The 15,243-nt window shown below is 34.8% G+C and overlaps 2 protein-coding genes across 2 annotated transcripts in view; one reads left to right on the forward strand and one right to left on the reverse strand.

The window, feature by feature from the left end:
* The window catches only part of LOC111049588, a 267,778-nt gene that overhangs the window by 170,261 nt on the left and 82,274 nt on the right, over nt 1-15,243 (forward strand). The window lies entirely within an intron of this gene.
* Nucleotides 11,720-14,871, reverse strand: LOC111043693. The gene is made up of 2 exons (XM_039430822.1): nt 14,319-14,871; nt 11,720-13,848 (listed from the first exon to the last, which is right to left on the reverse strand). The coding sequence occupies exons 1-2, from the start codon at nt 14,495-14,497 to the stop codon at nt 12,192-12,194; spliced, it is 1,836 nt and encodes a 611-aa protein (XP_039286756.1). The 5' UTR covers nt 14,498-14,871; the 3' UTR covers nt 11,720-12,191.

Here is a 15,243-nt window from a genome sequence, read left to right on the forward strand (position 1 = left end):
CATAATCTACAGAAACTTTCTGATGAAATTCTGACCAACTCAAAAATTGACAATGATGGCCAGAAAGTCTCATGGTTGAAAATTAAATGGATGCGATTCGAGAAGAGCAAACCATTCACCATCCAGTTTATCTATATAATATTTTTTTTTTTTTTTTATTTATTTATTCCTTGAAAAAGCATTACAATAATTCACAATTTAGAAATATAACAACAAAATGAATCAATAGGAAATACAAATAAACATAAGGAACCACTTCCCCAAAAGAGCAAGCTCGAGCTTGGGGAAGGAGCAGCCGTACTTTGACTACTTACTTATTATTAATTAACATTACAGTATATACATTAACAACTAAAATCAAATCCTTTCAATAAACAAGATAAATCAGTGATGCTATAATAGATCAATATATTTACATACAATATGTGTTAGATGCAACAAAATTTGTAAATTATAATAAATTATAATAATGACCTGATATTGCCTAGACCAGTGTATAACATGATATAAGATGTGGTACAAAATGAAATCTATTCAATTGGAATAATAAGTATACTAATGTAATCCAGAAATTCTCGGCACTATCCCAGCCATGAGAGCTAACCAGATACTTTTTCAAATGTAGTCCAAAGTTTTTTTGGGCGAGTTAACCTCTCAAATTACTTGGAAGAATATTAAAAAATAATGGAGATAAATATATGAAGCTACGCTGACCAGCAGTAGTCAATAACCTAGGAACAGTAACCAGACCTGACTACTCCCGTCTTGTAATAGCACAATCCGTTCTATTAATGAAATGAAAAAGTGATAGCTTCTTATAATATAATATGATGTGTTTCAGGTATATCTGTCTAATCGGTAGAACTGAAAATTCCAAAAAAGCCAATCTTGTTGAATACATTCTATTCTTTTTCAGAATAATTTTTAATATTAAATTTTGTATTGTTTTTACTGGTTTTAGAACATTTAATGTTCTTAAATTAGAACTGTATATGCACCACCCCAACCCATCATATTTCTAATATATATAGATAGTTTATCTATATAAATACAGCCTGTCTGAAACAGAATTTCGAGCAGTTGATGTTTTAAAAATGAAAGGTAGAAGTTTGAAATTGCAAAATTGGAATGCTGTGAAGCTGGCGCCCAAGTACAAAAACAAACTTCCAATATCTGAGGCAAAAAAAAAGATTTGTTAAGTCTGGTTGAAAACGGCATTATTCCAAGAGACTACACACATTTTTATGAGTCAATAATTCCCAAAAAAACAACAAGAGATACTGCACTTTGGATAGAAGAAGAGTTGACTGAAGGTGACTGAAATAATGGTTCATTAATTTTAATGAACGTGTATGTATTTGTATTTTTATTCACACCTTAAATAAATTAAGGACATGGATAATATTTTTATCTTTTCATTAGAATAACCTTATGATTATCATTGAATTTTCGTTTTATTTAATAGTTTAAAACAACCTTTTGATCTGAAGAACTACTTAAAATTTCAGAAGATGTTGTGGACATACAATATCTGCATCCTCAAAACTTTTGCATCATTGTGATTCAAATGTTGTATGTCCATACATACTTTTTATTAAGTGGTTCTAGTTTTTTATTTATCTTATTCCAAGAATTGAGAGATCTGTCATCTTCTTCACAGATTATCAATTGTTATAACTGACACATCATCGGTTGAGTCAATTTTAAATGAAAATGGCATTACACTTTCAAAAAAAAAAACAAAATTTTCAACTTGCGTTTTCTCAAAACTATCATTGTTGGACATACAATGTTTGTGTACTAAGCCATCTGCATAATGCTCCAGGCTAATGATGATAGATGAGTGGAACTACAGCCCATGATGGGGTTCGAAACGATTTTTCGACTCATAAATGATTTTCAGAGGAGTCGGCTCTTCAAGTAGTCACCCCTATTACAGTTACTATCTTTGTACAGTAACTGTAACTCCTACATTGGGACTAGCAGGCGCTTGAGTCCTTATGTAAGAGATAGCTTATCAGCGCGACCACGGAGCAAACTGCTTCCTTCACGGTAATCATTTACAACCTGATAATTGATTCTTGTTACAAAATGAACCTCTCAACAGAAGCTTGTGATTTTAATATACGATGAATGCTAAATACGAGGTATTTCGTATTGGACTACTACTACTCTCATCTACTTTACGTTTTGGTTATGTTGTATGTCCTGTGCCTTTCAATGCTCTACGTATTTTGTACGACATTCATCGATGAACTACTACCTAATCTGTACAAAGATTATCATGTACCCTGAAATATGAATGATTTCAAGAGAGAAAATAGTATATTGTATTTCTTGAATATCATCTATTGATTGATCAAAGCTCGCTAACTCGTCAGAGTAAATTATATTAATTGCAATATCTTTGAATAACATGGGTAAGAACTCATAAGAGAATTAATTTCTCATTCACATTTAAGATTCATATTACATGAAAACATGAGAAAGATGGTGGTGAAAATGTGATATGAAAAACTCAATCGAGGAATGCATAGGATGAGATCCACAAAAACTTTAAATTCCTTTGTTAAATTCATGAGATCAAAATCTCATCAAATTACGAAGAAATGATCTTACTAATACTTAATAAATGAATACTATTTTATTGTCAGCCAGCCAAAAAGCACAAGACAAAATCACACAAATAGAACATGAAATAGAGAGTCACACATTAACAGACACTGTTACTACTACATTGCTATTTAGATTACATTTTCAAATATTAAAAATAACAAAGACAACATTACAAAATTAAGCAGCTAGTTCATACGTGCTAACAAATAAGAATTAAGGTATACTGATTCTGCTCTCGTAAAATTCACTTAATTCATAAAAAGGATTGTTTGCCTGCCAATCGTGCAACTCCAATTTGAACAATTTCAGGGGTGTTTGTTGGAGGTGTAGCGTTAACTTATTATACACCTTTTGCCTAACTGCTTCAAAACTGTTTAAAGTTTTAGACAATCTTTGGTGTTGAATCTGTCTATTGTTTCTGGTATTAACAGAGTGAATAGAATTTATTAATTGAAAACGATGCAGATTCTTCTTAGTGTATAACAAAACAGAATATATGTACTGATTTATTACTGACAGAATTTTATTATTTATGAATAAAGGCCTACAGTATTCTAAATAAGGTGATTCCGTGATTATTCGCAAGGCTTTCTTTTGTAGCAGGATAAAATCGTTAATGTGCGCTAAATTTCCCCATAGAAGATACCATAAGACTTGAGATTGTGAAAGAAAAAAAAGTATGCTGTCCTTAAATATATTTTGGGCACCGTATCAGCAAGGCTTCTCAGCAGATAGATCATTCTACACAGCTTAGTGCTAACATATATTATTACATTAAAGCTGCAAAAGACAAAAAATTACGAAAAATTCTCAGCCAATACGGCTGATTGTATCGGAGAACCAACCTCGAAATCAGTTAGAGAACACACTGAAGGCTATGAGAAAACCTCCAAATCACGAAAATTTTACCCCCCTGGCTCCCAATTTTTTTTTGACACATTTAAATAAGCCTTGCACAGAAAATTCGATGGAAGCTTTTTTGTTAAGCTCCCGGAGATAAGCCTATATCCATAGTTCGATTTCGATCAAATTCAAATGGTGACCCAGAAATTCGAGTTTTCATCGAATATTTGAAGTTTTCTCAAATACCAATAATTCTCAGCCAAAACAATGAGTTCACTGTGAAAACTGAACACCAAATCTGTTGCATACTACACTGGAGGCTACGGGAAAACCTCCAGACCTTCCAAATGTTGCCCCCCGCCACACCTGTGCTCCCCCAAATATTTGGGACACATTTAAATTTTGTTTCCCACAAAAAATGTATTACAAGCTTTTTTGTTCAGCTCGCCAAGTTAAGTGTAGAGCCATAGCTAAATACCAACCAAATTCAAATGGCGACCCGGAAAATTGAGTTTTCATCGAAAATTTGGAGTTTTCCCAAATACTAAAAATTCTCAGCCAAAAATATGAGTTCACTGTGAAAACTGAACACCAAATCTGTTGCATACTACACTGGAGGCTACGGGGAAACCTCCAGACCTTCTAAATTTCGCCTCCCGCTACCCCTGTGCTCCCCCAAATATTTAGGACACATTTAAATTTGTTTCCCACAAAATATTCATTTCAAGCTTTTTTGTTCAGCTCGCCAATTTAAGTGTAAATCCATAGCTAAATTACAACCAAATTCAAATGGCGACCCGGAAAATTGAGTTTTCATCGAAAATTTGGAGTTTTCCTAAATACCAAAAATTCTCAGCCAAAACTATGAGTTCACTGTGAAAACTGAACACTAAATCTGTTGCATACTACACTGGAGGCTACGGGAAAACCTCCATACCTTCCCAACAACCCTAATCTTATTAACCTGCCCTCCCTCGTACAGTTATAAAAGGCGATTGGGCGGGCGAAGCCCGCCCCCCAGCTGGAGCGCGATGCGCGGAGGCTGCTACCCAACACTATACAGTCATAAAAGACGACTGGGCAGCGTAGCCCGCCTCCCAGCTGGAGCGCGAAGCGCGGAGGCTGCTAACCCACCCTACTGGGGGTTTAGGTGGCGAAGCCCCCTACCGAGCGCGAAGCGCGAGTTCGACATGAGTCTCCCAAGTGAGTTTTGGATCTGAATGAACACCTAAAAATTTTATACAAGATGAGTTGCAAGGAGCTCCGTATCTCAAATTGAAATAGATTCTTTCTGTCTTATCTGTATTCAATACAAAGCCATTCGCCCTGAACCAGAGAGATGCTCGTTCCGTCTCTTGGATAAGGCCTCTCAAATCATTATTGGTGTGCAAGAATGTAGTGTCATCTGTGTAGAGCACCGTATCAGACCCTATGTAGGCAAGCAGATCATTTAGCATGACAATAGAAAGAAAAGTACCAAGTATCGAGCCTTGTTGCACGCCTGATTCTATATTTAACAATGAAGACTTATTATTATCACTGCTTTCAGTTAACAATTGCGTACGGTTCGTTAGGTACGACCTCATAAGCTCAAGGGTAGTGTGCCCAGCTCCATAATAACTCAACTTGTCAAGCAGAATCCCCGAATCTACACACTCGAAAGCTCGACTCAAGTCACAGAAGGTGGCTTGAGTGAAGCTTCCCTGCTCGAATGACTGCAGTACCCTCCTCGCCACTTTTTGAAGAGCATCCACTGTGAACCTTCCCTTCCTAAAGCTAAATTGACATTACTGGATCAATCAAATCCCTTTCAATAAAGTAATTTATCCATTCCTTTGACATACATTTATTTGCTTCCATTTGAATAGCACGTCCTTGAATTTAAAATTCAGTAACGATACATTTAGTGATTTAGTCATTTCTCATCCTATTAATATCTGTCAGGCATTTCATATGTATTCCTGCATGAGAAAAATACGATGACGTTTGTAAGTAGGGTTTGAGAATTCTTAGGCTTTTACCAAATCGAATATAATATGAGAGTGAGGCATTGTACTCCATCTGATACACTGATGAATATAATCTTTTCGGCCATGAATAGTGTTTCGGTATGTTCGCACGCACTTGCAACAATGAATTTCATCCGGAAGGAAGATGAATGTCACTTGGCCTGGAGGCTGTGTGACGGCGGGGGGAGATTTATGCTTTATCCGCTTCTTGCTGCTTGCAGGCGGGCATTTTCTGCTTTTGTCGCCTCTACGTGGATGCTTTGCTGGCTTGGCAAGTCAATGGAGAGCAAAGAGCACGTCTCAGATTGTAGTGAAAACCACCTAAACACGGTGACGTGATTCCAAAGGAAATTTACTGGGCTACCTGTAACTGCAACAGTAGTTCCATTTGAGTGTCGGCAGTATTGCGGACACAGAAAATTGAATTATATGGTCTTTAATAAACTTTCATTGATGGTCAAAGCTCAGGAAATACATAGCAGGTCACAAATACAGACATGTACCGGTACATTCGCTCTCAATCTTCATTATTTGCTACTAGTAGATACGGGGAAAACGATATAAATGTGAGTTTGGGGTACAGTAGGCCTGTAAGTATAAAAAATCTGGTGTAGTACACTCACACAACTTTCCTTGCTCATTGAACTGTAAGCCTTATTCTTAAACGAGAATAATTATCTAGGGGAATAACATAATGACGATTGGCGGCAACATATTTGAAACTACGATCAGACTACTGTGTATATGTGTATATATATAATTGTTTTCAGAGTACTTTTTCCTTTGTGTAAATTGTGAAATTTGATTATTTGTTTTTAAAGTTGTCAAAACCGCTGTTCTACAGACAGCATATCGACTATGTGTTCTTTTTATAAACTGCTCTACCTACCTACCTCATGGACGAGAAGGAGGTTACAAGGTCCATTTCTCAAAGGATGGGGTGTACCCCCCATTTGTTTCTCAGGGAAAAGTCTAATGCTAGTTGTTAGAGCTGATAAATATCTATACGGGGTATGAATTTGAAAAATATCGGTCAAGTCATTTTTGAGAAAATCGTGAAAAACATGGTTTTTTAGTAACTATCTGCCATTTTTCTCAAAAATATTATGGAGCTTCTGTAATTACCTCAGAAATGAGACTCAAGTCAGTTGATAGGGCTCATGAATAGCTATCCATGGTATGAATTTGAAGAGAATTGTTAAAGCCGTTTTCGAAAAAAATGTAAAAACATGGTTTATTAGTCATTATCCGCCATTTTTCTCAAGAATATTACGGACACACACACACACAAACACACACACACAAACACACACACACACACAAAATCAAATAAGGAAGTACCGGTATTAGAAGAGACTGAGCAGAAGTAGAAACGTATTATCAACTTTCAAGTATTCGTATGGAATCTTATGTACGAGTATGTAAGTTACTCAAATTCATGTTATTCATCATATTTTTTCATAGAGTGAAGAATTTGATATTGAAAAAAAATCCATCTTGTCTCTCTTGTTAGTCTACACATTGTAACTAGATTCTTTTCTTTTCATTTCATATGACTTAAATAAGTATCAAAACATTTAAATTATTTCTTCATTGAATAAATTTGTAGACTTATTACAAGTATTTGGAGTAGTAGTAGAATTCGTAGAATTAGTAGACGTATATTTTAGAACTTCAAGCCTTTCAAATACATGATGCAAATATTAATATCCTCATTGTGATTTTGGTTGAAAAATCTAATAACTATACGAAGCTAATATGTAAATATTTATATGGGCTTTGCATTCTCTTCAGTACTCCAGCCAAATGCCAAGCATGATTAATGAAAATACATTTCTCTGTTCAACTCAAAATATAAGAAGCATGCAGGTAAATCTCGACTTATTCACCAATGAGCTAGAAAAATACCCAATAAAACCGATTTGTATAGTATTAACGGAAACTTGGATATACAGCGAAGAAAGAGGTCAATACCCTATAGAAGGATATAATTGCTTTTTGAATTGTAATGACAGCTACAGATCAGGTGGCGTTGCAGTTTATGTTAGAGATAATTTTGAAGCATCAGCCGATAAGATAGCGCTGGTCTCCGCTGACGCTCTGAAAGTGAGCCTAGTCATCAATAATACGACAATCACTCTGATTGCAGAATTCATTCAATATCAATCGCTACTTTCTTCTTTCTGTGATGAAATAAAAGCCACGTCGGAAACACTAGGAGACGAGACTATCATTGTCACTGGCGATGTGAACATTGACCTACTTAACTCCGATTTCCAAACCGATGAATATAGATGTATCATGGCAAGCTTTGGCTTCAACTCCCATGTAAATGAACAAACACGTGTTTCATTCAACTCTTGCTCTTGCATTGATCATATTTTTATCCGGTATTCCCAATTGAAATATAATTTCAATCCTTTTGCTAAAATCCAGAACAGTGGAATCACTGTTTCATTGAATCACACTGAATTACAGTCACTCATTCTCATCTATGTTTTCATGCCTGTATCAAGCAAGCCATGAAGTTGAAAATATTGTAAAATCTATAAAGTCGAGAAAGGCTCCTTGCTTTGACAATTCGAGAATAGATTTGATAAAAGATGTGATTGAAAAAATACCCTCCATCCTAAGTTATCCATTTAATCTTAGTATGACCTCAGGAAAATATCCCAATCAACTAAAAAATGCCATAATTGTTCCAATTTTTAAAAATGGTGATAGAGAAACCCCAAGCAATTACAGACCGATAGCACTATCATCTGTGTTTGCTAAAATCCTGGGAAAACAAGTTTGTATCACAGGTTGGTAATTTTTTAACAAAACAATGTTTCTATAGTAAGAACCAGTTTGGTTTCCAAAAAGGGCGCAATACTGAAGATGCTATGCTGAAACTAACTTCCAAAATTTACAATGGCATAAATGAGAACAAGAAGTGTGCTAGCCTCTTCCTTGACATACGAAAAGCGTTTGATACGGTTAAACATGATATATTAATCACTAAATTGTGCAGTGCAGGAGTGAGGGGTGTGCGTGCAACGTCTGGTTCAAAAGTTTTCTGGGGAATAGAACTCAACAAGTTAAAATTGGCGAAGCCCTTAGTGAGAAGATGTCTATTACTTGCGGTGTACCTCAGGGATCAGGACTTTCCCCTGAGTTATTTCTTGTTTATATTAATGACTTGTGCAACAGTGACCTCCATGGAGCCATAACTGCATTTGCCGATGATACCGCGCTGAGCTACTGTGCTTTACAAATCTTCACGGAAGATTTACAATCTTTAAGCTCATGGTTTCAATTAAATTCCTTGGAACTAGATACAGGAAAGTCCAACATAATAGTTTATGAGCTGCAATCCAATGTTAAAGACGCTGCTGGACCTAATTTGTGTATTTCATTGCATACTGCTCCTTGCAAATATCCCTACATAAATTCTAAATGCAATTCCATAACTGAAGTAAAACAAACCAAATACCTTGGAATAGTTATGGACTCAAGCCTCACTTGGTGTCAGCATATTAATAAATTGAAAAATCACCTCAATTCAATATGTCGGAAGTTATATCACATCCGCTATCTCTTTCCTGAATATATTTTGTGCTCTCTATATTATTCGCTGAAAGAAAGCAGATTACAATATGGAATCGCAGTATGGGGTGGTGCATACTATTCCACTATCAAACCACTTATTGTAGGACATAAATATGTCATGAGGACCTTAGCTAAGAAGCACCTTATAACAAGTTCATCACCCTTATTCAAAGAATGGGGTTTTCTCCCACTAAGATATTTATATTTCTATAAAGTGTTGATGATCTTTTCATTGTAAGTGGGAAACTTAATCCAGCTAGTAGCACTTATAGCTTGAGATAGACAGGAAACTGGATTCCACCCAGACCCTATAAAGAAATCTATGGAAGACACTACCTATACATCTCACCAAGAGTGTATAACATGTTACCCTTAGAACTGAGACAGCTGAATAATATGGTAAGCTTCAAGGTTGAATTAAAAGTCTGGTTACTGGAAACGAATGATGTTGAAGTCTTCTTCAACAAATTAACTTGAATCCTGATAGAAATGAATTTGTTAAGAAAATTTTCTTTGACTCCGAAATCTACAGTTGATTCCAATAGTGTATAATCTAAGTAAAGGACTGATCCTGAATAATATTGACAAACAAGATTAGTTGTAGCCCGACCAAGCACTGTTACCACAAAATAACAAATTGAATCAAACATTCAATATTTTAATGTAAATAATACATAAGTTAACCTCAGTTTATTATTATATTTTTGTTCATATAAAAATGATAAGTGTGTTTCTGGGTTAGTTTTTATGCTGGGACTCCCATATAGGCCTTTGCCTCGGGAGTACCGAATTATTTCCTTTCTGATGTTTGTGTGTGTAGAAGTGATATTTTGTTTTTTCTTTTTCATGACATTAACTATGTACAGACTTTTGTATCACTCAACTATTGAGACAGTGTAAGCAATATTATTTTATATCATTTTGTTTTTTTTGTTCTTTTTTACACATCTGAATGGAAATAAAAATTATTATTATATTTGTTATGATTCTCAAGGAAATTGATAGATGTTCCCAATCTATGTTGGATACTTGCGTCCAATGCTAATTTCGTTGCAAAAAAATTGAGTTTTGATATTTCTCATGGATAAAAACACTGATTGAATAGTTTTTGTATATCTAAAGTGAAAAGTACTGTTTTTCCTCAGGAAGAAAAAACATTTTTCACTCGTGATATACACAACATTTTTCCTCCACCTACATTTTTATGAAAACTGCAAATATAATAATTTTTAAAAACGTAAGCGACCAAACAAGGTGTAACAACATAATCTAAAAAGTGAACAGCTGGACTGGCTTGTAATCACAGTTCTCCAACGATAACGCTATGCGCTATCTGTCGGCAAAAGTTGTAACAACAATGGCCGCCACAACTACAACTATGATGATGTTCCTGTTTCAAATTTGATTAGTCAATGAAGAATATTTGTTGGCTGGTATTTTGAATAGCATGAGATAATTTTTTTTACATTTCTTTAGTATAGTGATAATTTTAGCATACAAACATGAATTTCATATCTTGATCAAATGTCTGGTTGAGGTATTGAGTTTAGTTGGTTTAATGACTACTCTATATATGTTTCCTCATCTGAACTTAGATCTTCCAACCTATTTCAAATGTACCTTTTTAAAAATGGAAATGCTTCCCATATTATTCAAATGGAGTTACTTTTAAAGTGCTCACTTTACTCCCTGGAACATAAACTAAAGTGTCACTTTTTTGCTCTCGGGAGGAAAAAACAGGAAAACTCCCCAGAGCGAAAAAGTAACTCTATTCAAATAACATGGGAAGCATTTCTATTTTAAAAACGTACATTTGAAATAGGTTGGAAGATCTAAGTTCAGCAGATGAGGAGGCATATATAGAGTAGTCATTAAACCAACTAAATTCAATACCTCAACCAGACATTTGATCAAGATATGCAATTTTTGTATGTATGCTCAAATTATCACTATACTAAAGAAATGTGAAAAAAAATTAACCCATGTTATTCAAAATATCAGTCAACGAATATTCCTCATTGATGGAGAATTGTGATTACAAGCCAGACCAGCTGTTTTACTTTTAGATTATGGTGTAACACATTGTTCAGTCAAGTACGTTTTTAAAAATTATTATATTTGCAGTTTTTATAAAAATGTAGGTGGAGGAAAAATATTGTGTATATCACGAGTGAAAAATGTTTTATTTCCCTTAGGAAAATTGTTGCCCTCGGCTTCGCCACGGGCTTCAAATTTTCCCCTCAGAGAGAAAGACAGTACTTTTCACTCTAGATATACAAATAAATATTTAATTGAATAAAGCTTTGTGTATTGTGAATAGAGATTGAATACCATTTGATAAAGAGTTCTTTTTAAAAATTGTAATAAGGAATCATAATTCAAAAGCAAAATATTATAACAGCTTTTCGACTCACTCTTGATATACTAGCAGCCAACCAGTCATGTCAGCGAAACAAGAGATGATCCTCCTACAACATTATTTCTCTTGATAAATCTCGCGTTGCTCTTGAACGTGATATTATTTCTCTTGAGAAAAGAGCCGGAATTCCAAATTCCTCCAAAGAGCTGTTTGCCGTGTCTGATATCTCAACGAAAAAGCTTGTAAGGCATCTCAGAAACCCCGCCAGTAATGGAATGATGATTGGGAATGATAGGATAAGTGAATCGCTTCATGCAAAAAGGGCTTCAGTCAAGTGATCATGGTTTTGAGAAAAACAAGAAAAACTGTCTCACTCAAAAACACAGAGAAATTGAAAACACATATTTATTTTATTTGAAGGGAGATATTTTCAATATTGAATTTTTATAAAGAAATTCAATAATTTTTTTATAATTATTGAGTAAAAAATTTTTTTTGTTGGTTGACTGAAGCCCTTTTTGCACATAACCCTATGCAAAGCTCTTGTTGCATGTAAATTCACCTTTATAACACTTTTTTTCACACTCAAGTGACTATATATTGCAAAATTCAACATATTTTGCCACTGGAAAGCAGTATATTATGAACAAAAAAGGATTTTTGACTAAAAACAATACAGTTGAGAATTTTTTAACAGTAAGTTTTAATGATCAGCTCATGTGGAAAAAAGTAAATAAAAAACTTTAAAGTTTTTAATTTTTTCAAATTAAATTTCAATCATCTTGTATTTCTGGATCGATTCCTTCTACTGTAGGCCAGTCCATGATGCTTTTGTAGAACTCAAGATGTTCTTGGGGAATATATGGTAGGAGATGCCTGACGTCGTTCAGCTTTGCTGTTTTGATTGGAATATTACTTTGATAAGCTGCAGCTGGTGGCAAAGTTGGCTTCGCATTCGCATCCTTACACATCTTAAACGAGTGACTCACAATACTATCAATCATTTTCGAGGCATATATTATACCTTGCTTATTTTTGTTGAAAGTCATTTGTCTGTAGCTGCTTATCTCAAAATGAATTTTATTTGCTTTTGGAACGCTTTTTTTGTTTGTTTCTTGTGAGATGCAACTTTTTTTATAATAGGTAGGCCACAAGGCTTTGAAGTTCAGAATATCACTACTTTCAACTTCCTTTACTACAAATTTTGGATTGTTACCAAGCTTAGTGCTGCTACTTTCAATAAGATTTCGAATTTCACCAACAGTGTAAATTCTGTCATACTTTTTAACATGCCGTTTAATTGTGGCAAAATCCCTATCACAGGGCAAAAACGAGTGGCCCCTTACTGGAAAGAACATGGTGACTTTTTCAAAACGACCTGTATCTGTGAGCATCAACAAAAATCTGGTCAATGTGTGATTTTTATTTTGACCCCCACAGTTGTCTGCAAAAAGTCTTAACTCTGTTACTTCTGATGGTACCTCTTTCAGATATTCATAGAGAAACGAGCAAACCTCATTAGGGGTCTTATTGGCCTCACCCTCATGATAAACATAAACTTTTGCTGTCCTTTGTTTTATGTTGTGGATTGAAAAAACATTTACTGTAATCTGTCGCAGGTAAAAAGTTTGCTGGACAGGAATTTGAGGAATGCTGAGATTTTGCATGAAATCCATGCATATGGAAAGTACATGTGATTCATTTTTAGGGTTCATGGCTTCTTCTTGGATTTTGTTGTAAAACTTCTTTGCTCGTCTTTTATGTACCATTAATTCTGCAGTTGCAACTCTCTTAGCTGCATCATTCAAGTGTGGGTTCTTAAGCTTAATGCTAAGCTCTTCACATGTGGAACAGGTGTCAATCTGGGGTCTTCCAAACCTAAGGTTAAAGTTTTCGTGAAAAAACTCATAAAAATATGCTGGACTACAAATTCCTGGGTGTTTGGCAACCAATAGATCGTACATAGTTTTAATACTGAGTCTTGCATCCAAATACTCTGTGGCCCTACCAGCATAATGACTAAGCTTAGTTGGAAAACTCTGAATATGGCTTCTAATTTTTTCTTGGTTTTCAATACTCATTCTGTTAACACTAGGTGCCTTTCCCCTTTTGTCTAATGGATTTTTTCCTTCTTTGGCCAGTGATCTCAGTCTTTTCACTCGCTTATCACTAATTGATAGTAATGATAAAAAAGCTTTGTAACATACCGGAGTCCTTTGGTTACCAACCATAACAAAGTAGGTATACATCTTATCAACAGTACGTGCACTATCATCCTTCCGTGGACGTCGTTGCTTCACATCATGAATTTCAATCAAGCTTTGAATGAATAAATCTTGCTCATTTTTAGAAGGTAGGTTCAAAATACGTTGTAGTATGTCGATTCTGTCCAACTCCTGTATTCCATCAAAGCACTTGTGTCTCTTGCAACTGAAACAAAAATAAAATGTTTCAAATTAGATAAGGTAGGTAGGCTAGGTAGGTAAAGCTGGATTTATACAATACTAAAATTTAGTAAATTTTAAATACTGATAATCATGTACATTAGGCTAGAAAGAATAGTAATGGTAGAGTACCAGTAAGTACAAGGTATGGGTAGACCAGGTAGAATGGTGATATTAAGCTCAGGAACAAGTTTAACAAAGGATGTACCTTTTAATAATAAATTATTTAACAAAGCAGAATTCACTACCGGTAAGATAAACTTCTATTGAACACACCATTGAATGAGAAAATTATTATTCAATGTCTGCATGACATATTTCATCACAGACAGTTTATTGTGTTAATATGAGTGTGAAAAGTTTTTGTTGACATTGGAGTCTTTGATGGATCAAGAAATCCAAGATTGTAAAAATGACTATATCTTATTCAATTAAGTTAATTTTAATTTTTCTTACTTGCATGGAGGTCCTGATTGTTTTGCATGTACAGTTTTTCCTTTGTAGTTCTTATACTCAGCACCGCTGTTCCTAGCCAGTTTGTTCACGTTTCTTCTATACGTTTCTTCGTGCCTTTTCCTCTTTCCAAAAACAATGTTGGATTCATTGTCATTGTCTTCGTCGCTACTACTAACCATAATGAATTAAAAATAATTTCTTCAATAATAATAATATAAATCAATAATTACTTGAACGGTACTCAAAACAACAGCTTCTAACCTCAACGCAAAAACCGCGAATGAATAAGTAATGCAGAGCAGCTGAATCACAATATACGATTCAGTCAGCTGATCGGAAAAATTTTCGTCACTCTGTGCATAAAGGGCTTCAGTCCGGGACTGAAGCCCTTTCTGCATAGAATATTATACGTAGGTAACTGATTTGACAACGTTAGAGCAGTCAGACTGAATTCCTTTTTGCATAGAACGATGAAACCACCATCTAAAGACATAATTCTGCTCTTAACTCAATTTGGCCATTTTTATGACTGAAGCCCTTTTTGCATGAAGCGATTCAGTGAGAATCTGAGGAAGAACTACCTATCTTGTCTTTCATAAGGTCGATATCATTTTCTTGTATACAAAACAAGTTTTGAACTATATTCCAGCTAAAAGCTCTTGTATCGTCATGACATTGTATCTTTTGATGGATTGATCTCCATGTAATTAGACCAATTCAGTCCAATTCAGAAACAATTTCTGCTACTATAACAAGCTCTTGAAGTATAGATGAGTAGATCATAATTATTTTATCTCCCTAGCTTTTGTGGAAATTTGATGCATTGATCATGTGCCATAAATTGAGCCATGTCATTGTGTGTGTGTGTGTGTGTGTGTGTGTGTGTGTGTGTGTGTGTGTGTGTGTGTGTGTGTGCCCGTTCGAT

This window comes from Nilaparvata lugens, chromosome 6 (assembly GCF_014356525.2).
Source record: "Nilaparvata lugens isolate BPH chromosome 6, ASM1435652v1, whole genome shotgun sequence".
Taxonomy (NCBI): Eukaryota; Metazoa; Arthropoda; class Insecta; order Hemiptera; family Delphacidae; genus Nilaparvata; species Nilaparvata lugens.

What these genes read in the sequence shown, in the direction of transcription:
- LOC111043693 (XM_039430822.1), bottom strand. Translation starts at nt 14,497, where the DNA reads ATGGTTAGTAGTAGCGACGAAGACAATGACAATGAATCCAACATTGTT. An exon ending in CAATCAGGACCTCCATGCAA is followed by an intron (nt 13,849 to 14,318) that starts GTAAGAAAAATT and finishes TTTTTGTTTCAG; the next exon opens with TTGCAAGAGACACAAGTGCT.